Source organism: Gossypium hirsutum, chromosome A05 (genome assembly GCF_007990345.1).
Source record: "Gossypium hirsutum isolate 1008001.06 chromosome A05, Gossypium_hirsutum_v2.1, whole genome shotgun sequence".
In the NCBI taxonomy this organism is placed as follows: Eukaryota; Viridiplantae; Streptophyta; class Magnoliopsida; order Malvales; family Malvaceae; genus Gossypium; species Gossypium hirsutum.
The window spans coordinates 85064087-85090246 of NC_053428.1; the positions used below are offsets into that span (position 1 = coordinate 85064087).

General features: G+C 32.1%; 1 protein-coding gene, 1 long non-coding RNA gene, 1 other non-coding gene and 1 pseudogene across 3 annotated transcripts; 1 reads left to right on the top strand and 3 right to left on the bottom strand.

Moving 5' to 3' along the window:
• The first annotated feature begins 5345 nt into the window (after positions 1 to 5345).
• Positions 5346 to 6376, top strand: LOC107961129 (uncharacterized). The gene is made up of 3 exons (XR_001701184.2): positions 5346 to 5648; positions 5731 to 6093; positions 6195 to 6376. It is a non-coding gene; the product is annotated as an uncharacterized lncRNA (long non-coding RNA).
• A 2346-nt stretch (positions 6377 to 8722) lies between these two features.
• Positions 8723 to 8828, bottom strand: LOC121230133 (small nucleolar RNA R71). The gene has a single exon (XR_005928085.1). It is a non-coding gene; the product is annotated as a small nucleolar RNA R71 (small nucleolar RNA).
• Positions 8829 to 16276: 7448 nt separating this feature from the next.
• LOC107957015 (serine/threonine-protein phosphatase 6 regulatory ankyrin repeat subunit B) lies at positions 16277 to 19202 on the bottom strand. The gene is made up of 3 exons (XM_016892441.2): positions 18777 to 19202; positions 17910 to 18644; positions 16277 to 17814 (listed from the first exon to the last, which is right to left on the bottom strand). The coding sequence occupies exons 2-3, from the start codon at positions 18615 to 18617 to the stop codon at positions 16522 to 16524; spliced, it is 2001 nt and encodes a 666-aa protein (XP_016747930.2). The 5' UTR covers positions 18618 to 18644; positions 18777 to 19202; the 3' UTR covers positions 16277 to 16521.
• A 2017-nt stretch (positions 19203 to 21219) lies between these two features.
• On the bottom strand, positions 21220 to 25927 carry LOC107957017 (uncharacterized; annotated as a pseudogene).
• Positions 25928 to 26160: the final 233 nt, after the last annotated feature.

Sequence of the window (26160 nt, forward strand, 5' to 3'; positions counted from 1 at the left end):
TACTTTCACATATCACTTTTGCAGTCCTTAGAGAGTCTCAGAGGAGTTTCAATAATTCCAATACATTGAAGAGCTCTAGGCCAATAATGGAACTCTGATAACATAACTTCAGAAAAATATGCAAAACTCCATTAAACACATTACATATCCCATTTCTCCTCTCCTAATCCCCTCCAAACCCTCGCAACACCAGCCCAATTCCAATCCAAACCCCTAACCCTTTTCAACTCCAAAATCATTTCATTATCACATGTCATATATCTTCTTAGCTTATTAAGACATTTATTCATATATCACTTTATTCGTTCATTTTAAATCACATAAATATATACATAATATTTTCATTTCACACATTCAATATTCACTTTTATATATAACATACTTGACATATCATATATATCATTTGTATCACATTACTTATTCACTTTGAAGTTCATAACCACTTGCTACTTCCTTACTTCATACATTAATTCACATGAAAACTAACATATCACACATTTACGATACTTTACACTTTAGATTTTAATTCTCTTTTATATAACACTTTGCTTAAATATTTATTTCACTATTTTAGTACGCTTAGTAATTTTTTTGAACATTTTACAATTTAATCCTTAAATTCATGAAAATTTAATATTTACTTTTATAACACTTTAATATCACTTTTTTCACTTCATTTAAACCTTTAATCATAATGTTTATTTCACACACCAAATCCTACACTTTTTATAATTTAGTCCTTTCTATAATAATTTCACTATATACTACATCTATTCACTTATCAATTTATGACAAATAAACAATTTTTCACTCTTTATAATTTAATCACTAGTTTCATAAATTCACTAATCACTAAATTATCATTTTATCATTTCTTACATTACTAGCATACCTATAATTACATATTCACTACTAAATTAAATATACATATTCAATAATCTTAATCATATCTTATTTAATTATTTCATATTAAAATTTAAATACTCAAATATTCAAATTAAAATAAACCAACTTGAATTCAATTAAGTACTTACCTTTCTTTTAGCCAAAACCTCACTTTCTTTGCTTCTCTTCTCTTCCTTTCTTATTCTCATCACAATATTTCACTTTCCTTCCAACTTTCTTGACTTCTAATTTCTTATCTCTTGCCTCTAAAATGTTATACAAGCTCTTCTAGATCTATACTTCTTCATCTTTCCTCTTTGGTGGTTATGAAAATTTTTAAAGTTTTAAGGTGAAATAGTCAAATTGTATGACAAATGACCAAATTGCATAAAAATTAAAGTTTTTTTCTTTTTTTTTTTTGAAAGTGGTGTGAACCACTTATAAAAAAATCAAGTGTTTCATTTTTTTCCATCAAAATATCTCAATTAGTTTAATAATAAAAATTATTATTTAATATATAAAAATCTAACTTTAGTCATTTTAATCAAATAGATAAGATTTCATCTTATTTTTAAATATCATTCAATGATTCATATTTTCCCAAAAACAATGATATTTTCTCATATTATCTTATTTAAGAAATAACTATTTTGCCCTTGACTTTCTCTACAATTTCATTTTTGATTCATAACATTTTCTTGGTATAATTACACTCGTAGTCCTCTCTTTTTTTTTTCTTTCCTTTCCCTTTTATTTTTGCTGCCCCAAGATGCTGCCTTTCATCCTTCCAATTTTGTAGAAAATTCTACACTTTTTCTTTTTCTTTCATTTTAGTTCATTTATTCCATCATCCAATCAAATTTCAACACTTTTCAACCTTAATTTTCATAAATTTCCACCTCATCAGCTATGGGATTTTAATCTCATTATTTTGTCTCTAAATATCAATTAAAGATGAAAAAATTGCATTTAGATCCCTCCATAAAAATGAGAAAATTGCACTTTAGTCTCTATACTTTTTCACTTTATTCAATTTAGTCCCTATTGCAATTTTCAATTTCCACATATCAATATATTTCCATGTCAAATTCATAAAAAAATTTCTTAAATTTTTTCCCTTTTTCCTAAATGAAAATTTTACACTTTTGGTCCTTTAGCTTTTAAAATTTTACAATTTAGTCCTTACTAAATTTCATTATTCATACTTTATCTCCAAATACTTAACGCACCTTTAAAATACTTATCCTTTCTTAGAAACCAAAATTTTTGGGTATTACACTAGATGTCTTTCCAGCTTACCACATGTCCTTGCATAGATTGAGATATAACAATATTCCCCCTATTGAAGTCAAGTGGGGGGTTATAAAGTGGTCCTTCTCGAGACACCTATTGTTTTGTTGTCCTTTCTTCATTTAACTATCTTTCCGCAAATGGTGGCCTTATTTGACAATGAAATGTTGTGTCAAAAGCTGCTGAGATTTTGTCATAAATGTACTCTAAGGACTGTGTTTCTAGGGAGTCATGATAATATGATATATAAAAACAACCTTTTTCAACAGGTGGTGAGTCATCAATGGATGTTGTTTGTTTCTTAAAATGGTGTATTTTCGGGGATAGGTCTATATACTCTCTGGGTTTTCTTTGGATTATGTTTCTGAGGAATCGTGATAATAATAAATAATAGCCTTTTCCAACAGGTGATGAGCCATCATTGGATGGTAATTGTTTCTTAAAACAGTGCATTTTAAGAGATAGGTCTATATACTCTCTAGATTTTCTTCTTCAAGGTTATTTTACCTCCTTTGTTTTTGAAATTTCTAAAATTGTTCTGGTCATTTTTCTAGCCTTGGTTGATTTTTGCAACCGTTTTTGCATTCTAGGAGTTTCTTTGCTTCAATTCATCTTGTAGCTCTTCTTTTTGCTATTATTAAGGTTATTTTCTTTTTTTTGTCATTTTTCTAGAAAAAATGGCCAGGGGAGATGGACATTTGGGAAAACTCAGAATAGAGGTGATGGTTGTATTGGTAGTGGTCCGTTGAGAGAGGCGGTGAAGGATCGGAAAACTACCACGACAAAGTCTTCGAAAGGGGGAGTGATGAGGTGGGTGTTAGTGTTAGCTACTTAGTGTTCCACAACAAAATCATGTAATATATCCATAATAAAGAAAATAAAGGACATAAGTCTAGATGATGAATAGAGCGAGTGTTAGTGTGGGTATATTAGATGTAGGACCAGTTGTTGTTATTATTATTATTTAGCAAGCTAGTTGAGTGACTCCAAACTGAACGCAATTTAATTATTACATCCATTACCAAACCCTAAACACATTGCCTATCTCTTTTTTTTAATTTTACTTAATTTCGGATTTGTTAAAACTAGTATGATTGTATTTTATATTTTATGTTGATGTGCTTGGATACGTATTTTAGTTTGAACAGAAATGATGGTGGCGTAGACGTGTTTCAAACCTACATGGCTCTCCATTGAAAAGCCTCCATGTTAGATAACTAGTTGACCAGCAAGGTTTGACTTTTTTTCCTCTCTTGTTAAACAAAACAAAATAATAACCAGCTTTAGTGACACCCTTATTATTTTTAATGATATATACACCGTGGATGAAAAAAATATGTATAAAATTTTGACTTAATTTTAATAAAAATGATAAATTTGAGACTTTAGGCTTCAAATTTTATTATTAACAAGATTTGACTCATTACATTAACTTAGTTAAGCACTTAAATATAATAATATAAATAGATAATGGTTAAAGTCTATCGAGAATTCCTAAACTAGCATGTAAAATTTATTTTAGTCCCTCTACTAAGATTTCTCTAGATTAACCTTTATACATTAAAAATTAATGCAAATCATAACATTGTTATATTTACCGTTAAATTATTGATAATTTAAACAAAATATATCATACTCAACTGATTTAAACATGATTTAACTTGATCCATAAAAAATCTAACCATCCAAAAAAATTCATGTATTTTTGAACTATTGTGTGGTTGAAAAATTTGTTAAGTCATATTTTATATTATAATCGAGTATAGTTTCATGAATTTTTTTAGAGATGCTTGATAAATCAGTTGGGTATGATATATTTTATTCAAAATATCATTAAAATTGTATTAGGAGTATGATTTGAATAAGGAATAATCTAATGATGCTAATGGCAAATTGTTGTGTAGGAACAAATTGATGTAAGCTGGTTTTCTTTTCGTTATTAAAAAGATGGAAATTAAACAATTCTTATGGTTATAGAGATCCCTTAAATAAAACGAGTTTGATATGAGCAAATCACTTCTTACATGCAGTTTCATGTCAAAATTGGAGGGAATAAAAACCGCAAACCTTGAAGTTTTGTGTTTAGATTCTAGTGGTGCTCACACCCGAATTTTTTTATTTAAATTTTCTTTATAATTTATAAAATTTTAAATTAATAATCTCTTAAAAATTATAAAGATATAGACTATTAAAATAGTGTGATTATATTTTTATACAATTTAATTTCGATCTCTCCAAATTTCTGACTTTGCCCCTTAAAGGAGAAATTTGTATTTGAAACTAAATATAATTAACACACTTTCATAATATTTTTTATTGTTTATATTTTAATAATTAAATCATCAAATTTAATAATATAATTATATGCATCATACAAATAATGTTTTGAATAAATCTAATATTTTTATCTTTATCCAACAAATATAGCGATTTAGGTTATTAAAACATTTTTTTTTATAAAATAGAATATAAAAAAAAAAAGAAATTTAAAGGCATGGTGGCCTATGTGAACTAGAAATTGCAACACCCAAAGATTGTTCCACAACATTAAAGGGTAGCTAATTTTCTTGGGTTTTCAACAAAGTTAATTATAAGGAGATTATGATGTAATGCGTTGGTAGTAAATAGAAGACAGAAGAGACGTGAGAAAAGTCTAATATTGATTATGTATTTTTGTAAGTGCAAATCAGATAATGACATCCCACTTCCACAGCTGTAAATATATGAATGAAACAAATAACATTCATATTTTCCTTTGAATTTATGGAAAATTAAATACTCGTGGTTGTTGGAAGATAGTGCCAACTCTTTCATTTACTTGGGTGATTTCTTTGGTTTAATTGGCTTCACTCACATTAGATTAAATTTAGATTAAAAAAAATGTTTCCACTCGAATTTATATTTAAATTAAATGATTTTAAAATTACTTTTTTTTAAAAAAAATTTAAACAATAAAATAGGCTTTTTCAATAGATTAGATTAGATAGGGCCTAAAATTTTCTTTTTAAATTATATTTTGATTTCACCAGACTCAATTTATAAACACTTTTTTACAAGATTAAAATTGTTCACCCATATGTTGGGGTAAAAAATTTTAATCAAATAATTAATATTTAATTTTTTATAAATTATAATATTTATTTCTGAAATAACCGACTGGATTTCTGAGGCTAAGATCTCACCCAGTGTATTCTTTGCCACAACCCCAGAACCCAATCTGGCTTGACCTTGGTTGAAAGCAACATTAAAATTAATTTTAACATTCGAGCCCAGTGAGGGGCTCTATTCCTCAATTCTACCAGATCTAGTTTGCATCTTTTCCTCCAACCCGTCTATTTCGCTAATATACCTGACTATCCATTCCGCAATTTCTTTCCCAGTACTGTATAAACTGATTTCTTTTTGTCCAGATCCCTCATATTGCACAGTAGAATAATCGACATTGTATACTAGTGCTATTTCTAAATATCCAGGTAATCCATTCCCCACCATTCAACTTTGAGTTTGGTAGTATCCAATTGAGATTTAAATTTTCCCAAACCTCTAATGATGTAGGGCATTCCCTGAAAATATGGACAATGTTTTCCGTTGCTCCACCTCATCTGGGATAAAGTGCATCCTCTCTTATCCTTCTATATTGTAGATTTGTTAAAGTAGGAAGGAAATTCCATGAAGTTTTCCATAGGTTGATTTTGATTTTTGAGGGAATTTGTAACTTCCATAGTTTTTTTTTAATATTCTATAGGGTCATTTTGTGTGTAATTTAAGTTTGAGGAAAAAGTACCTTTATGTAATAGTTTGTAGGAGCTCCTGATAGAGAATTCCCCAGATGATTCCCTTCGCCAAGCTCACATGTTATTATACCCTTCCTTAGCTAAGGGAATCTGTAAGATTCTCAATGCGATCTCCTCAAGGAAGGTACTATTGATAAGGCTTTCTCTCTATTCTCTAGTATGTGTATCGAGAAACTAAATATAACCCATCTATTTTAATTTGTATATTAATCTTGTAACTCGCAGACCTTGGCAGCTAAGCATCGTTTCTTATTGAAATAGTCTCGCCTAAGCCCACTCTCCAGCATAACCCGTTTTTCGAAAGCCCCTTGCTGCCCAGACACTCTTTCAGGAATATGAAGATAAATTATTGTAAATTCGAAATTGTATAGGATTTTTTTATATATTTTTACCACCTTTTTACTTAATTATTGTGTTTATCTCGAATAATTATTATTAAAATGAGTTAATTTTACTTAATTAGTAATTTTATACATGAATTTAGAAAGTAGGTTAAATTATGTTTAATTACATGATTTTTATGCATATTTTATATTAATTCATGTTAATTTATTAATGTATGTATTTTTCACTATGGAGGAGGTCCATTGGAGACAAGATTTAAATAAATAAAAGATGATCATGCACAAATTATCCATGTGGGCAGTAAGACCATGTATTTTTGGGCATGGGGTTGACTACTTGCCCAGTAAAGAAAGGTGATAAAAGATGGACATGTCTGCTAAGTTATTGGACTGAAAAAAAGTCCAACAAGGGGAATTAAAAGCCTAATTTTGGCACTTGATGTTGGCTGCTCAAAATGTGTTTTGGGATATTTAATTGAAGGTCCTTGCAGTTGGAAAATAATCAGGATTCGGCCCAACAACTTCCCTGTTGAAACTGTCCACTATATAGCTATTTTTAGCTTGAAGTTTAAAGTCAAATTGAGAAGCCTTGGTCATCCATTTTCCTTGAAGCAAGACCGATAACATGACAGAGGGAAAGAAGGAAATTTAAACTTATTTTTAGTAAATTCAAACCCTTACCTTCACTTATAAATACTTTGTCGTTCCTTAAGTTTCAATCATCCCTTATCACTCAACATTCTTCTCTCATTCACTCTAGTTTTTTTCTCAATTCTTTTTACTCTTTTTCCCTTGAATATTGGTCCATCCCTTCTTCCATCTTTAGCTTCAAAAGCTTGGTCAAAAGCACTCTCTAACAAGTTACCTTCTAAACCCTTAACAAAAGAAGTTTCAATCTGAACGAATGAGCGCTTCAATCAGAATAGATTCGAAAGGCTGCTGAACTGAGTCTACTTAGGATAATTATATTAAGTTAATGAGATTTATTTAATTCATGTTAACATGTTTTGTGCTTCAGTCGATTATGTTTTCAATTAATATCATGATACATTTCATTCATACATGATTGGGTGCACTCAGATTAGCTAAGCGATCCTAACCAGACGACGTCTAGTAGACACATAATTGAAAAGTGCAATGCTTAATTTAGGTCATTAAAACCGACTAAGTTAAGGTTTATAATATCTTTAGTTAGATTTATTATCTTGCATGGTTTTTAGATTTATGTAATTAAACCATTGCAAATGTAAATGTCCCTGTGACATTGCATAAATGCTAAGAAATCTTTAGTTTAATATGATCAATAGCATGCATATTTAACTAAGTAAAAGATTTCAAACCCATAAGAGATCGAGTTGCCTTGGAAGTAAAACATGTTAGCATGAGGAAAGTAAATTGAGTTAATTAATATAATTATCTTAACCCATTTAATGTTGATTGTTTTTTTTTTTTTTTGCTAAAGCCTTCATTCATACACTTAGGTAAATTGCATTTAGACTAAAAAGTGCATTAAGGGATCACTCTTGCATTTAATTAATCTAATCATCACTATCCAAATTTATTGAGTTTTTACATCAAATTATTAATTATAATTTTGCAATTAATTGTTTAAGCTTATATAGTCCCTGTAGAGATGATAACTCATTTTTACTTACTTATTACTTGAACGATTAAGTACACTTGTGTACACACGTTACAATTCGTTACAAGTTTTTAGCACCGTTGCTGGGGACTATTGCCTTAATCATTATTTGTGAAATTATTTTTACAATTTGGTTTTTATTTATTTATTTTATTTAATCTCTAACACTACTAATTTATTCTTTATCTTATTTTGATTTATTCTCAGGTGTTTTATGAACATAGGTCGAATCATTGATTTATTACTTGTGGACCCTAAAATAGAGCGGACTTTTAGACAAAGAAGATGTGAGAGATCTGCTCAAGGACAAGTCGAGATGGACCTTCGAAATTAAAATGATGGAGAAGGTAATGGAGTCAATCAAGTGTATAACCCAATTCTTATTACTGACGATAGGGATTGCGCCATCAAACAATAAGCTGTGTCACTTTTCAATGTGTTAAATTTGAGAATTAGGAGGCCAGATATCAAGGCACCGTAATTCAAATTGAAACCAGTGGTGTTTCCAATGCTCCAAACGGTGGGCCAATTCGGTGGTGTGCCTACAGAAGATCTACATTTACACCTTCGATTATTCATGGAGGTTAGTAATTCATTTAAGTTAGTTGGTGTGACTGAAGACGTATTGAGGTTGAAACTGTTTTCGTACTCATTGTGAGAACGAGCATGAGCATGGCTGAATTTATTGCCACCAAGTTCAATATCTACTTGGCAAGGATTAGCAGAAAGGTTTATGGTTAAATATTTTCCACCAAGTAAGAAAGTAAAATTGCATAATGAGATAACAACTTTCTAGCAATTGGATGACGAGTCTTTGTACGAGGCTTGGGAAAGATTTAAGGAATTACTTCGTAAGTGTCCTTATCATGGGATTCCTTACTATATCTAATTGGAGACATTTTATAATGGTCTCAACACACATACAAGATTAATGGTGAACGCTTCTGTGAATGGTGCAATTTTGTCTAAGTCTTATAAGAAGGCTTATGAAATTATTGAAAGGATTGCAAGTAATAACTACCAATAGCCGACAAATTGAGCAGTTCAGAAAGATGTGTAGCCGAAGTGCATAAAGTGGACGCACTAACTTCACTTTCTGGTCAAGTATCTTTTATTTCCTCTATGTTAAAACAATTTACCATTAATGGTTTAAATGATTTTGCAACTCAATCACCAAATTAGTATGAGGTAGTTTCATGTGTATACTGTGGGGATGGTCATTTTTTTAAGAATTGCCCTTCAAATCCTGAATCAATGTACTACGTGAGGAACTAGCACCAAAATAGAAATGGACAAGGACTACAGTCTAACTTCTACAATCCATCGTGGCAGAACCATCCAAACTTTTCCTAAAGCAATCAAGGAAATGAATCGAACACAATCAAATGCAGCATAGACCCAACCAAACTCAAGGGTTTAACCAACAAGCCCCAAAACCACCCTCGAAAGCACATCGCTCACACCGACACACAACTAATCTGCAATGGTTAAATAAGGGAGTGGGTGAGCTTAAGAAGCTCAGTGAATGCCTATACAACTACCATGCAAACAGTTCACCAAGCATTAATGAAAAACCATATAGCATAACTTTAACACTTCCAACTTTAGTGTCATAATATACTTACTCATGCATTATTTTCTAGCTCTTTTACATGGTAAACATATTCGCTTTTAAGCATATATCATATTTCACATATAGTCACCTAACATACAAGCATAAATCACCATACTCATATAATCTCTTAACGTTTAAGCATATGTCACAATACTCGTAAAATCACATAACATTCAAGCATATACCACAATACTCTAAAACGTCTTTATAGATAAATTGCATAATGATCACATGTAATATAAATACATATCACAATATATGCCAATAAGACAATCTCATAGAACAAGATATGGTAGATTAAACACATACATAAAAAGTTTGTAAAGGTTCTTATGCTAAATCGTTATACATGTTGGTTACAAAGTAGATCTACACGTTACCCTCAAAAGGTCATGCATGATACAAAATTAAATAAATGGCTCACAATCAACAATTCTCTAGCGTAGCCCCTTCAACAAAATCTCTTCCTTCTATCAGCAAACCTAAAAAGGAAAGGATACTAGAGTAAGTTCAAATGAACTTCTAATGTACACTGATACTACTGATGAACAAGCTTTAATACCATAAAAATACTTAACATTTCAGAGAGGTTCAAACCTAATAATCATAATACACCCAATGGCGTAGATAGAATACAGAGAAACTCAATACGCCAACTTAACATGGCACATGGACACCTACAATCTGCCACCTTAACTATAACTTGTACACAACCTATCCTTATGTCAGCCTCATATCCAGAACTCATAGTTAGAATCATATTGATCAGTCGTATTCATATGCACACACCCCCTTAACTTCTTATATTATTTTTGTTCAGTTTTATATATTTTCTCATGATCTACCAGTCCGATTTGCAATATAGCTGCCCTACCAAAAGCATCACATGCATATTCCCCTTCTTTATCATCACATATCACATATCACATATTGGTGGTACTGCCTCGTACAGTAAGGAATATGTTTTACATCAAAACATAAACAGAAAATATCCACGCTGATAATACTGGTTTCACACCACAAGACCAATCACCAGACTTACGTTGTTGAGAAAGAACACTTACCTTATACAGTTCATACAATAATAGAATCAAGAAAGAACACATTGAGCAAGAAAGAACTCACCAGAAAGTCTAATACAATAATCTACTCAGCTGGTCCTTTGCCCTTGTTGCTGGGACCTTTGTTAGCTTCTTAAGCTAAAATGAAGACAAATACATCTATCAGATCGTCAAACTATTGAAATTTGACATGCATGCATCAGTCGATAGCATGCAACCTTGAATCAAGAAGTTTCCTTCCTCAAGAACAAATTCTAAAACCTATGCATGCATTACTGTAAACATGTAAATTTCTTCGATAGTGACCTAAGGGTTTACTAGAAATTACCAGTAATCTGGTGTTAACGATGGTGTCAGCTAAATACTGGAACTCCTCGCTACTGATTCTAACTTAAAATTTCTAAAAATTCAGCAAAAATACAAAAAGAAGCAAAAGCAAAACATGCAAATATGCTAGTCTGATATCCTTATATAGAAGAAACGACCACAACAAAACTTAGTGGAATTTAGAGGATGCTACAATTGCTCTAAAATTTCAAGAAGAGTTAATTAAGTATCAAATCATCTACAGTATCCTAGTTTAGTTCTAAATAGGTCTCAACTAAACTCAAACATCACTTACCACGTCATTGTAACATATACTAACTATGAAAACAAACTTACCGAGATGCGAACTAATGAGTTCGCCCTGGCGGATAACTTAACAAAAGAGCCCGTCAAACCCTGGAGTTCGTCACATGGAGAATCTCACAAAATACGCCATACAGTCGTAAACAAATAATTCTCTAACTTACTCATTTCTACACTTGACTAAACCAATTTACACGTCAAACAGTAACTTGACATAATATCCGCCGGGCAAGCTGTTACAAGACATCTTTATACCATTTAAAGTCTTTTAATTTTTTACATTTTAAATTTGATAATAATTTTGCATTCATATCTTTAAGATGAGATGAGTCTCCTATAAATATTTAAAGATTGAGAAAATTAAAGTTGCAACGGCATCTTAAATTTCTCTTTATTGTTCATCTAAAATAATTCTTCCTTGATCATTTGTTTTTATTGTTTCTAGGATTTCTTCTTGTTATGTTTTAGTGAGTGCATGGTCTCACCATCCTTTTAATTGGCCAGTAAATCCAACAACTAAAAGATTGGCTATTGTTTGATCACTAATTAATCCGTTTTGGTTTTGAGTTTTATAAACATTTGAAACCATTGTCATTTTTTGTAATAAACTGAGAATATATATTCAGAATTCTGTTTATATTCCACTCATAAATTGTGTTAGCATTGTATTTATTTTGAAAAACAGGGTTTTTTTCAATATTAAGATCAAGTGCGGTGATTTTTATATAATATAATCTTTTTTGTTCTTTCCAAGTCATTTTGTTAATTTGTTGTTCATCTGACTATTCAAGGCAGATTGGGAGGATTGGTGTAATGTATTTACTAAGTGTTAGGTTTGCATTGGGGTATTTGGAGCAACTAATTCAAATTTGTAACTTTTCAAATATTTTGAATTTCTGTTAAGAAATCATTTTAGGTTTTTTGGAAATGTTTTGGGATTTCATAAAGTGTAATATTGGTTCTTTAGAATTTTTTCAATTATTTCTTTTACTAATTCTTTCTTTATTGAGTGGTTTTCTACCAAATTTTTAATATAATTCAATTGTTTCCCTATTGTATGAAGACTTGTACTTGTATAATTGTTTTGTCCTATTATCATTTTAATATTTTTTTGATGAGATTTGTTTTCCTGCATCAAGAGCTCTCATTTTTAAAGGACTTGCTTTTATTCCAATATTTTTATAAAGAAGTTGAACCTCCATTAAAGGGGATGTTGAGATTCAACTTCTCCTCTATTGGTTTGTCATTTAGTATTATGTTTATTACATTAATAGATTCTAAATAATATTTTTCAAACCATTCAGAGAATTTTATATGACTTTTATTGGTATTTATAAATTCATAATATTTTTGAAGAATACTTTCTTTTTTATTATTATAATTTTTAAAGTAATATTCTCATTTTTTGTTATTTTTGTTGGAATAGAAGTGTTTTCTATATAATTCTTTATTGATTTCAAGAGATTGTTCTAGAACAAAAATTTCTTAAATAAATCTCAACTTCTAATCAATATTAAAATTTTAAAATACATCAAATGTATTGTAATCTTAATAGACATTCACCTAATAATAAAATATTCGTAACAAATTTGAACTGTTAAAATATAATAATAAAATTTGACTTCAATTGAAATTAATTTTTTTGTGTTAATTTTTTTTAATTTATATGTATGCGTGTGTATATATATAATAATTTAACAGAACACATCAACTCAAGCAGTGGCGAATATAGGGGGGCTGGCAGTGGCCCTAGCCCCCCCTAAATTGGAAAATTTATGTTTAGGCCCTTAAATTTTTCTTAAAATTTTAAATTAGTAAAAGTAAAATTCTACTTTGACCCCTTTAAAATTATAAAAATTTTATTTAATCCTTTAAAAATTATAAATATATAGATTATAAAAAATTAAAATTTCATTCGGCCCCCTAAATATTTGTTCTGGCTTCGCCCCTGAACTCAAGGTACGTTCTCACGCTTGATACCCTCTGCTACTACATCACGAGCAAGCAGCGGCCAGCCCCTTGGCTCCGGATCAACTAGCACCGAAGGGCGACACCCCTCTTGCGAAATGCCTTAGCAACAAAGTCAGCTGCTTTGGTGCTCTCCCTAGTAATGTGTCTAATATACATCTCCCATTAAAGCTTTAACATAGCCCGAATGCGACGAACCAAGCTACAGCCAGTATCCACAACACCATTCGCCATGACGAGTTCCGTTGCTTCTTTATTGCCGCTCTCCAGCATTTAACTTAGTTATATATTAACATTTAGATAAATTCTTTAAATTATTTTTATATAAAATTAATTAACTAGTATTATTTAAAAAGTTGTAATGAAGAGAAATTGATTAAAATATAAAACTAAAAAAAAACTCAACTCAAAATTAATATTAAATTTAAATATTTAACATATATTTGCAGAAAATAATTTTTTTTCAAAATATCTAGGCCCTAAAAATTTTAACATCTTCTCCTCCTTTGTAACCATGTGTGCATTCTTTTTTGTTGCTACCCAATCAAGCTGTCTTTAAGAAGAAAATAAAAACATATATTTAACATTAGAGGCCGTTGACGCCCATCTTGACACTTCTATGTATGCATATTTCATTGGTCCCATTCTATCGTCGATTATGCTTACATTGCCAAGTCTCCTGATATCCTCTACCAATGTCTTGATTTTCCAATTGATAATGTACTTGTCTTGCCTTCTAGTACTTGTCCCAAGATTTTAATGTTCTCCTTGAAAATTCCCACAGTAAGGCCTCTCCTTTCTGCATGAAGTAGTGCTTCACGAACCACAAACAATGCCGCTCCTACTGAAAGAGAACACTAATTCCTGATTGCGATCCATCAATAAGCATGCAATTCTGATTCTAACTCACCCTCGCTTCCTTGCAAAAAAAGAAAAATCAAAACAGTTGTGAGTATTCCTATTTTTGTTTAAATTAAACGGTACAATTTATGCCTCTATATTGTTAATTCGGAACTTTGGTGAGAAAACTCTCGAACATACGAACAAAACACGAACAACAACTCGAACAGAAAAACGAAACAATAGGGTAAGGCTCCAAGGCGTGTATCAAGTTATATTTTTAATGTTCCCCCACCTATACTCAATATGCAAATGAGTTTCAAGCAAATGAACCTTGAGAACATAATGAAGCCAGATTACTATTTGCATTTTACACTAACGAGAATAGTTCACTAAGTATTGAATAGAGTATAACAAAAAAATCAATTTCTATAAAGAATTTCTACAATAATTATTTATAGAACAGTCTAGTAATTGTAGAAGATGGAGGAATGATAGAAAGAACTTTTTGATATGCTTTCCAAATGAAATCAAATTCCTATTTATAGAAATTCTAATATTTCTTCATAGAGACATAAGCTTCAATAGATGTAGTTTCTAATAATCATATCTTTAAAAGAGACATAACTATTCAAGTAATATTACTTTCAAGTGATATAACTCTTGATCAATAATCAAAAGTTATAAACCAAAAGATATAACTTTTGATTATTAACATCCTTTCATTTATAATTATTAAAGCACTATAAATATTTGAAAATGTTTCATCAATTCCTTTCCTCCCCTTTTGCACATTAGAATTCAATGTTTCTTAAACCCTTTGCTATGCCAAATGTTTGCTCAAGCTTAGCTTCAGTAACTCTTTTTTTTTTTTTTAACCATATTCTCGTATAAATATAGATATATTCTATTTATCAATTTGATTGTATTTTATAATAATTAATTCCAATTATCGTTATTCATATGTATTCTCTGTAATTACAATTTTGGGTATTACATTTTGTTTAACAAATGATTATATTACAATATAATGCAATTTATAATTTAATTTAATAATAATCAAAATGTTTTTATTACTAATTATATTTTTTTATTTTTAATTTAATTTTTTTTAACATTAATCTCATTTTAAGTTCTTATGATATCTGCTCTTTTTGATAGAATGTCTAGAACTACTCATAGTCCATCCCCAACCCTTAAATAGGAGGATAATATGCTTTAACGCACTCGAACAATTGTCCTCCTGCAATGGCAACAATGGCAATGTCAATCGAGCTAAGACTCAATCGAAAAATTGAAAATTATTAAATGTAACAAAAATAAATAAAATAATAATTAATTAATAAAAGTAAAATTATTCTTTTTATTTAAAATTCATTTAATAAATAAATTTGACGGAATTAATTAAATCTTAAGAATAAATGGATATTTGTGAAACCATATAAAATAAATAAATTTTGTATTAAACTTGGAAGAAGTTTGAATACTTTTCCCAATTAATAAATAAATAGCATGTCACTTATTGAGGAAAAGAAGTGGAAAAATGTCATATGGACCACCCATTAGGAGATTATTTCTTTTAATGTTTAGTATAAATTAATTGTTGGAGTGGAAAATTAATTTTATGAGATGTTGTTACATTATTTTAAACTTAAAAAATCAAAACAACTCCATAAACATTTATTGCACAAATTGGTATATTCATTATGAGATCTTATTTAAATATGTAGTATAAAATATAAATGATCTTTTGAACATTTTAGTCTTAGATGACCAACGAATGTCAAATTGAGCTTCAAATTGCTAATTTGTATGAGCTTCTACGAAAGTTGAGAATTAGTTTTAAAAGATGTTTAGTTACTTCAAATATATAATAATTTAACACATTATTAAATATGACCCGAAAAATCCAAACAACTTTATTGAGGCAAGAGTGATTTGTATATCCATAAAGATTGCTATTTGGTAGTCGAATGATGACAATTTTAAACCCTTGTTTGCTAAGATTATATGCTTACACCTGCAATTTAAGATTGTTTTTCTTTGTCTACAAGTTCAGAGTCCATCGTAGCGATAGATACTGCATCCAATTTGTGAGCTTATTATCTGCTTTAATCCCAACGTTTTTTCAGTTTCAAAGTATGAATTCAAGTATCTACATATGCATACAACAAACAGATTCTGAGCATGATATTGGGCATTGTACATACACAAAGAAGCAAATTGCTTATTAGAACATTAAATTAGTTTTTGGGCTACTTCACTTCCCTTACACTGAGACATGAAAAGTATGTTTCAGAATTCAAGCATACATTTTTGTGTTTTAATCTAACAAGTACAGAACCTAGGCAGCAGGTTACACATCCTGCTAAATCTTTCATCTTTGTCAGTAAGTTGCCTTTTACATAGATTCAGGTGGTTGGTCATCACAACATTTCAGGACCCAAACCAATCAAGCCATTGAGACCATGGCAGGATTGGCAGCACTTGTCTGGCTTTGCCTTTGCCTGCTCACTGGGTTTTTAACAGCCAGCCCTGAACCTCCAAAGCAGAAATACTGACTCCTTAATCCCTTTTTCATGGGCCTTTGCTTCATTGTATCTGGTTTTTCATCATCAAGGCTTGGATTGGAACAAGATGGTCCAGTTATATCACCTTCAATGAATATCCCTTTTTGTTTATCCATTGAGCTCGGAGAAGATACAGATGACTTGGAGAACGAACTCGAACGAGACCTTCGAGGAATGGTTATCTGTGGCATGGCTTGCATAACGCCATGGATTATCCCTGAAGCAAGTTTCTTCTTTGCAATTGGACTGGATTGACCACTCCTCACTGAAAGTGTTCTCTTGTTGTTTGGGAGTGACGAAGGCTTTGAAAACCTCTGCCTGAGAGGGATTGGAGTTTCTTCTGAGTAACTTTCATTCATTCTTTTCGGCTTTTGATCCTTCATTCGAGGCCAATGGAGAACACTTTTCAATCTCTGTGCTGCATTGTTCATAGAAGAACCTGCAGGCTTTTTATCTAATGATGACTTCCTATTTTCATCAGCTGAATCGAAATCAGTTGACGATGAACGACTCTTTCCTCCACTGCCGAGATCGCTAGCATCCGATGTCGTCTCAACGCCGGTGTACAAGAATATTTGGGTGTCGGATATCCTGAAAGAAGTTCCAGGGCTGCTCCCGTGGCCTTGCATCTTTATGTGTGAAGCTATTGCTCTTCTTGCAGTGTAATCCTGACAACCAAACATCCCACCTGCTGAAATCAAGTGTCGAATAAGTATATCCGATGAAGCTGAATGCGGCCTTTGTTTCAGAAGATCGAGTGGAGTCATTCCATCCGCATCACGAATGTTCACATTGATTGATTTTGCAGACATCAGGAGTTCAACTAGATCAGTATGAACATTCCCAATGATGGCCATGTGGAGAGCAGTCCTCCCATCATTGTTTTTAGCATTAACAATGTCTTCCATGCTGAAATTTTTTGCATGTACCAGTCGTTTCATAAGATTAACTTGTCGGTCCACTCTTCGAAAAGCCGGTGTTTGGAAACCAGACACCGCCAAATGCAAAAACGTTTCCCCAGCCTTGTTTGTTACAGAGATCAATGAAGGGGATGCAAGAATCAAAGCCTCAACAACAGCTGATTGACCCCTGTAAGCAGCAATATGCAGAGCTGTGTTGCCTTGTTCATCTATGGAGTCCGTGATATCAAAAGATGCAACCAGATATTTGACAACCTATAGAAATGAAACAATGTTTTCATTAGTAAGGTAAACAAATTAGTAAGGTAAAAACTTAAGATTAACATATGGTAGAATAGTTTGAGCCTAACCTCAACTTGGCCTTTGCCAGCAGCAGCATGCAATATAGTTGAGCCACGCTTATCTCTATAACCCAAAATATCAGTGCAATCACTAAGAAGATCCTTCAAAACCTTCAAATTTCCTCCTCTAGCAGCAGCATGAGCAGCTCTGTTTGTAATTTCCCATTTATAAACAGAAGGAATTTCCCCAATGTGCTCCTCAAATCCGTCCCTTTTGGCTGCCAAAAACCTTGGTGAGACTGCAAAATCATATATAAGCCTGAAAACCTCAGAATTTTTACCCCTTGCAGCTGCATAAAGTACATCAGTAACACCATACTCCCCTTCTCCAAAAACCAGTAGTGGGTTTCTTTGAAGCAGTTGTTGAACAAAACCCAAGTCTCCTGCTGAGGCAGCCGTGTATATAAGCCATCCACCATAGCCAGCTCTGATAAGGGAATTCTTTGATTTCTTTGATTCACATTCAAGAAAAAGTTTCCTAGCAACTTGGGAACGACATTTAGCAACGTCATCAAATTGTTCCTCATCATCCCATACCGTTTCAAGGCGGCGGATCCTCCTCAAAGAGGTCAGCTTGATGAGGTGATTGCCATCTATCCTAAGAAGCTCTCGGACCAAATCATAGTGGCCATTAGCTGCCGCCCAATCTATGGGAGATGCATACCACCATTGATCCCCAGTGCTTTCCCAACGAAGAGGCAAATATGTAGGAGGCATTTTGAAGAGAGAGTAATGAAGTTTTACCTACAAAGATGAACAAATTCTATAGGTAAGCACAGACAAGAGGAAGGCCCTACTGAATTCAAAAAAAGAAAGGCTCAACTAATAACAACTATGAAAGTAAAGCTTAAATAAAGAGAATCATTAAAAGCCTACCTAGAAAGGCACACAGAGAAGGGTTTAAGACTTTATTAATTGAAGCAGTTGAACTACCTGCATCAAAAACTAAAAGCACAAAAAGAAAACCAGAAGAACAACCAACCCTGAAGAGAGAATGAAGAACATCAAAACATGTGAAGGAAATAAATAATTTTCTTCCAAGTTCTTTGATAGCCAAAGAGGTGAGATTTAATGATATAAGAAGGGGAAATTAGTAATCATAACTCTCACAAAAGTTGAAGACAGGAAAGAAGGCATGCACTTGAAGAAAAAGGGTTTGTTTGGAATAAAATAGTTAAAAGGCCAGAATCAAAACTGTTCCAAGAAAATAACAGTACATGGAAAAAAAAGAGCATATTGGTTTTCCACAGATTCTTGGGTTATTCAAAGTGGAGACCAAATATACTAGTAAAAAATTAAAATAAAATAATATTAGAATTAGGTAAGATTCCTTTTTAACTGTGGTGTTAATGATGATCAAACCATGTGAGGTTTTACTGCCTTTTTTTGCATGAAAAGTGGTGATTTTACTTTTTACTGTGGATACAGACAGATGTTTGAGTTAATTGTGGAACAAGTTAATTATGCTTTATGAAGTGTTATGTTATTTTCAACTGTTTAATGGTCCCTTTAGTTATTGATTAATTGGTCCTTTGATAGTTAATTTAGTTAATCAAAACCAAAAATTGTTAATTCTAGTTAAGTTTAAATAACTTGGGGAACTTAATTCTAAATTTCTAGATTAGGAAGAGTGGAAGGCTTCAACAATCTCACCTTTCTGACCCTAAAATCTTTTTATTTGGTAAAAGTCCACCGGCAATTGTTGTCGTCGGTCCACCGGCCTTGGTGTTAAATATAGGCATGTCAAAGTCTTTTAAAGTGTGCCACCGGCCTTCTCAATCCTATAACAAGGATCGAGCTACAAAAACTTGGATAACACTTGGTTCACAGCTCCATCTCCCATTTCATTGTTATTTATTTGATAGGTTACTCAAATTCAGATATGATTATTGAAGATCGACACTTATCGAATATGGATTTTTTTTCATATATTGAGAGAAGGTTATAATTAAAAGAAAAACTTTGACCACTTGCCTACTCAAAAACATCATGGAACATGATGGAAGATCAAACTCATGATTGTAGCTTGAAACTGAGCTGTTTATATTGTTCATTGCTTCTTATGCTCATGTCATACATGGCATGTGCTAGGTTTCAGGAGCATGTAGAGAAGAAAAGTCCAGAAGTACACTTTATTTAGTTTGGACTTATTTTACGTGTAAATATCATATACGGGTATATGCTCAAGATAAGTATATTTTAATTACACGTCTAAAAATGCAGTGGGCACGAGTTTTTGTTTTTAAAAAATGAAGAATTGAAGCATGATAGCTAGGTATAGAGTACGATTGCAAGGAGAAGAATGAAGATATGGTGAGCTGTGGTATCAAGAATGTTTGGTGAGTGATAACCTCCGAAATCCAACTACACACTAACTTAGATCGCACAGCTCTAAAAGCAAGAGAAGAGCATGTGAGAAGCAGCTTTAACTTTTATATGACTACTACTAGCACAATTGAAAAAGGCTGAAAATAAAAGGTGGGTTTGATGCTTTATCAACAATAATGCATGTCATGTCCAATTCCAGTACCCTTGTTTCCCACCTTTTTATCTTTCTTAAGTTGTGTTCTTATAGGTCTCTTTCGCACCTTTAATGGGAGTTATGAAGCTCATCTTCACATTATCAGAATAGTGAAAACCAACCACTTCCTCTCCAGTCTCCATCTTTTATATGTAGGTACATACATATATATATATATATATCGGTAATCTAAAGGGTGCCTACACAAGATTCACCAAGATACTTGGACCAACCTGCTCGGTAAAACACCTCGATTTTGTTGAATTGATAGAGCAGTAACTCATTGATGGATAAAAAGAGGGTAAAAAAAGGGTGGGTTGAAGAACCTAGGGTAGACACAAAATGGAAACAAGAAAAAATGCAGCTATCAACAATGACTTAACCAAGTTATCTGCCTACAATCATTTTACAGTTCATGGAGAGGAGAAAAAGGTACTGTGATTCATTAGAGCAATATTGCACCAAAGGGGAACCAATGGTCTATTCAAGGGAACAGATGGACCACCAAAGTCCTTGACATATGGGAAGAAAAAGGGAAAAAAGCATATACCTATCACAGTGAATCTCCTAAAGAAGGATAGACTCTGAACCCCCGCACCACTTCTTTTTTTTTTCTAAGTTGGGGAAGTGGGGCAACAAGAGGTGGCTTCCACTTAATAACTTACGATGGCAATGTCTATGACTTGGGGGTCCAATCTAATGATGCAATGAACATTTCTATTGCATTTGGAAATGGTAAATTATTTATGCTAAACATAAATCTTAAAGGTTTTAAGGGGAAAAGAGAACACTAAAAGGGAAAGCCAAACAAAGTTGCAAAGCTTTATTTGGAGATAAATAAATCCTCAAAATCCTCCGAGCTTCTTTACTTCATTCCGGTTGCATCATTACCCAATGTAAATCAATCAACAAAGGGAATCCCAGAAGAACAGATGAATCATTCTTGCCAAAGAACTAATGCTAAATAGAAAGTATTTCTATACTACTATCAGTTTTTGGCCTTGACAGAATTGTTTTCTTTTATCCGGGCTCGGTTGTCCAACTTGACAAAGCGTTTAAGATCTTCGTATGGGAGTGTTTCAATGTCTTTCCTCCTTAGCTCACTCAATGCTGGACGTTTATCCAGCAGACGCCACAGCAAATCGGGGTACTCAGAATCCGGGAATATCTTTGGATCTGCTCCATCCTCGAGTATATTTGCACCAACCACTGTTGTGGATTTGACTTCTTTGCTGAGTGTTGATCCTTTTGGTGCATCAATGGCTGCACCTTTAGAGCCCTTCTAGGCTTTGCCAGCCCCAGCAGCTAATGTTCGTTGTCCCACGCCAACTGCATTCTTGGCAATGATGACACTTTTTAATGATCTCATCTGATTTAATGCCACGATTTTAATCCCTGTAAAATTTATATCAATAATTGCAGAAATATCTTAAAAAAAAATGAAGAAACGCATCTTTTGATTTATTCCATTATATGGGTGAAGCAAAATCAATAATAAAAACTAAACAACACCGACAAAGGAGTCAATCAATCATAAGTCATATACAGTAATCACAAGTCAATGAGCATTTGTTCCTTCTCCTCTTTTTTTCTTTTTGATAATAGAAGGGGAAATACATAAACTCCTTTTTAATTCACCCTACAATTATGGTAAAAGTAAATTGTATCCTCTAATAGTGAGTTCTTAGAGAATCTAATAACAACCACAATGGTTAAACACTTCATAGGATCCAGTTTTACTCCAACTATTCACTCTTGCCCATACCCAAGTTTGAGACATAGCAGACACCTCAAACAGACATGGGTATGATTCTTGGACCCTCCAAAAAGAGAGGCGGTAAACTCGTAAACACTGTACATTAGTTTGATGTGGAAATGTGTTTGATACATCAACCTGGTTTAGAAATACGGGCAGATAGGATCCACAGAGGACATTGTAGTTGTCACTTCAACATTTTGAGGAGCGAAGTTTCTCAAAAAAGTTTGTATGCTAATTCATGAAATCAAAGATGCTCATTCATGAAATCAAAGCTACTAGATGACGAAATTAAGAAAAAAAAATATAGGAAGGTTCTCAAGATTGGTTATTCCTTTAGTAGATAAGAACTAAAGAGTGCCTGGAAAGAGTTTCTTATCACATTCGCTGAAGCTGAAGAAGTTTTAAAAAAAAACACAGGCATGAACCAGTCATAAATATTCAAGAAATATCGGCATCCTACTTTGCTTTCCAAAGAGACAATAAAACATGTAAATCTCCATTTATAATGTATCCAATCCCTATCACAGCTCATTCATAGCATGACACTGGGCCTACGAAGTGCTCAAGGTAAACAATAACTTCAATATTGAAGAAGTATCATATCTTCATCCAAAATCTTAACTTGAAGCGATGAGCAAATATCAAGGAGAAAGAATGCAAGTGGACTCAAAAAGTCCACACCAGAAAATTCATACTGATGGAAAATGCTTCTAACTTACAAATTCTAATAGGACCAGCATTGCTCATGTATCAAATCATCATTCAAGTCCAAACTTTGAATACCATGGAAACAAGATTTAAGCTTCTTAAAACAATTCGCAACTATCAAATTAAATAAACGCTAAAACTTTACAGAACTAAATCGACCAAGCATCTATTCAACAGAATATCAACTCAATCCCAGTAAAAGAAAAGAATTAGGTTTGGAATAAGAAGAAGAATTTTCTTTTGGGTTTCTAAGAAATCAATTTTGGAAAAAAAATGGCAAAAATTTCCCAGTTTTTCTTTTTTTAATCTCAGTTTCAGCTATTTAGTAGTAACCAAAAAGTGCAATAGAAAATGCGAATAAGTTACCTTTCTCTAGAAGTTATAAAGATGAATTCTTGAGCCGCCTTTTTCCGGAATGAAATTAAGGGATTTAGGGTTTCTGAGACGAAGCTAAAATGAGAGCCTGAAGACGAAGAAGAATTCTGGTTTGCTTATTGGACTGGACTGTGAGACTGAGAGTTTATTTGGGTTCACCCATTTTGAGCTTAAATATAAGGATGGGCCTGTCCAAATGAGACCCCGACTGGACCGCTGTCAAAGCTCTGGCTGAGTCCTTTATTTATACAATTTTTTTGGATGGTATCCATACTACGGAAGGTCCTAAGGTCCAGTTGTTCGTTTTTCTGGCTCTAATCCTTTTACACAGCAATCATTTACACTTCATCCTTATATTTCAACATTTAATATTTTGATATAATTTGGTATCTCAATTTTTATAATATTATACTTTAATCTAATTAAAGTACTTACGTAATTTTTTAAGAATTATTAACACTGTTAAAATTTTTCATTAAATTTAGGTCCATTGAATGTCGTTTTGTTACATGGGTGAGTATTTCTTCTTCTTCTTCTTCTTCTTCTTAATTTCAAAATATCATACTAATAAATTTAACATAGGAATTTTAAAGATGTTAACAAATTCAAAAATTAAAAGAATTAAATTCTTAAAGATTAGATTACAAATATTACTCTAAGCCTGTTGCAACTTTTAATTTTTTACTCTATAAATTAATTAAATAATAATCAACTAATACAAAGCGTGTGTGAAACCAGTTAAATGGTCATTTTATATCTTCTTTAAGATTTTTTAGTCATTTTTATTTTTGTAAAAAAAAAAAGCAAGCGATTACATCAAAACTTAATCAAACATGTGTAAAGGTATCACTATCAAAAAGTAAAACCCTTTGTACTAGAGTCGGGGGTTCCTCAAACAACATTAAAATCGAGGGACCTCTATTCATGCACTTGGCCATTCGATCAACAACTGCATTCTGAGCTCTCGGTATATGATGAATTCTAATCTTCCAATCTTCCACCCTCTAGTAGAGACTCCACTAGAAGCGCATTATCACAATCTAGCAAGGGCGAAGCCAGGAAAAAATTTTAGAGGGGCTGAAATTAAGTTGTCTATATCTTTATCAATTTTAAAGGATTAAATCAAAATTTTATCATTTTTAGGGGTCATGCAATTTTAAAATTTTATCTTTACTAATTTAAAATTTTAAAAAACTTAAAGGGCCAAAATGGTAAATTTTCCATTTTTAGGAGGGTCAGGGCCGAGGCCCTTACTAGCCCCCCTAAATCTGCCTCTGCATTCTAATTCTAGCTGCCTGTAATATTTTTCCCGTGCTATGCGCAAACCTTCAAGCATGGTTCTTGCTTCAATTCAAAATTTGTTTCCTTGCCCACCATCATTGAAAATCTATACAATCATTTCACATTGGCATCTCTAAATATCCCTCCAATCGAAACATTGTTACTAATGGACAATACTACTCCATTCGTGTTAAGTTTAATCCACCCTTGATCTAATGGTGACCAATGCATTTTCGAGACCATAAAATTTAATTGAAGCGTAACTCATCGCCCAAACAAAACAAGAAAAAATAGTTATAAATCATAATTAAATCGTATAAAAAATAGGGATTGCTTTCCTCATGCTTTCAATCTTTTTATTATTTTTTTAATTTCAAAATTAAGAATTTTGTGTTTGCCATAAATGATTTGTAAAAATAGAATGTCGGTAATGACAATATATCGTAAAGAAAAGAGAAATAAAAATAAATAACACAAATTTTTACGTGGAAACCCTTTCGGGAAAAAACCACGGGCAAAGGAGAGAAAATTCACTATGTCTCGAATGATTACAAGAGGAGTAAACTATGTCTATTTATAAGCTTGTAAAACCATATTCTAATAGGAGTGTAGTAAGATTGAAACACCTTATTCTAATCAATATCAAATAGATAGAGTTTAATAAGGTTTAAAAAACCTTATTCTAAAATAAAATAAAAAAAGTGTAGTTTTATATAGATTTTACTTTTATTTACTTTACCACTGTATTTTATTTAAATAAGGATTTGGGACACTTAATTCTAACAATCTCCACCTTGACACGAATTCTCAATGAACAAGTTCTTCATCGCAAACTCTCAACGAACAAGTTCTCCACCTCTTCCATAGAACTTCTTAAAGGTTTAACTTCAACAATGAACACCAAGTATAAGCAATGCTCAAACTTGGTTATAGGAAGTGACTTAGTCATTATATCTGCAAGATTTTCATGAGTACTAATTTTTCTCACAACAATATCACCACGAGCAATAATATCACGAACAAAATGATACCGAACATCAATGAGTTTTATTCTCTCATGAAACATTTGATCTTTTGCAAGGAAGATGGCACTCTGACTGTCACAAAATACTATACTAATTTGAAGGTCTTCATTGAGTTCACCAAAAAGTCCCTTAAACCAAATAGCTTCTTTACAAGCCTCAGTAATCGCCATGTACTCAGCTTCAATGGTAGACAAAGTGACTGTAGTTTGCAAAGGGACATTCCAACTGATTGCACAACCTCTGATTGTAAAGACATAACCTGTGAGAGATTTTCTTCTATCAAGGTCTCCAGCATAATCAGCACCAACATACCCAATGACTCAATCTCTAGTTCTTCGAAACTGTAAGCAAACATCATTGGTACCTCGTAAGTATCTTAAAATCCATTGAACTGCTTTCCAATGTTCTTTACCAGGATTCGCCATGTATCTGCTAACTGTATTGACTGCATATGATAAAGCTGGACATAAACAAATCATAGCATACATGAGAGATCCCACTTCACTAGAGTATGGAACATTGGACATGTACTCAATCTCATCATCTAATTGTGGAAACAAAGCCGATGAAAGTCTGAAATGGGCTGTTAAA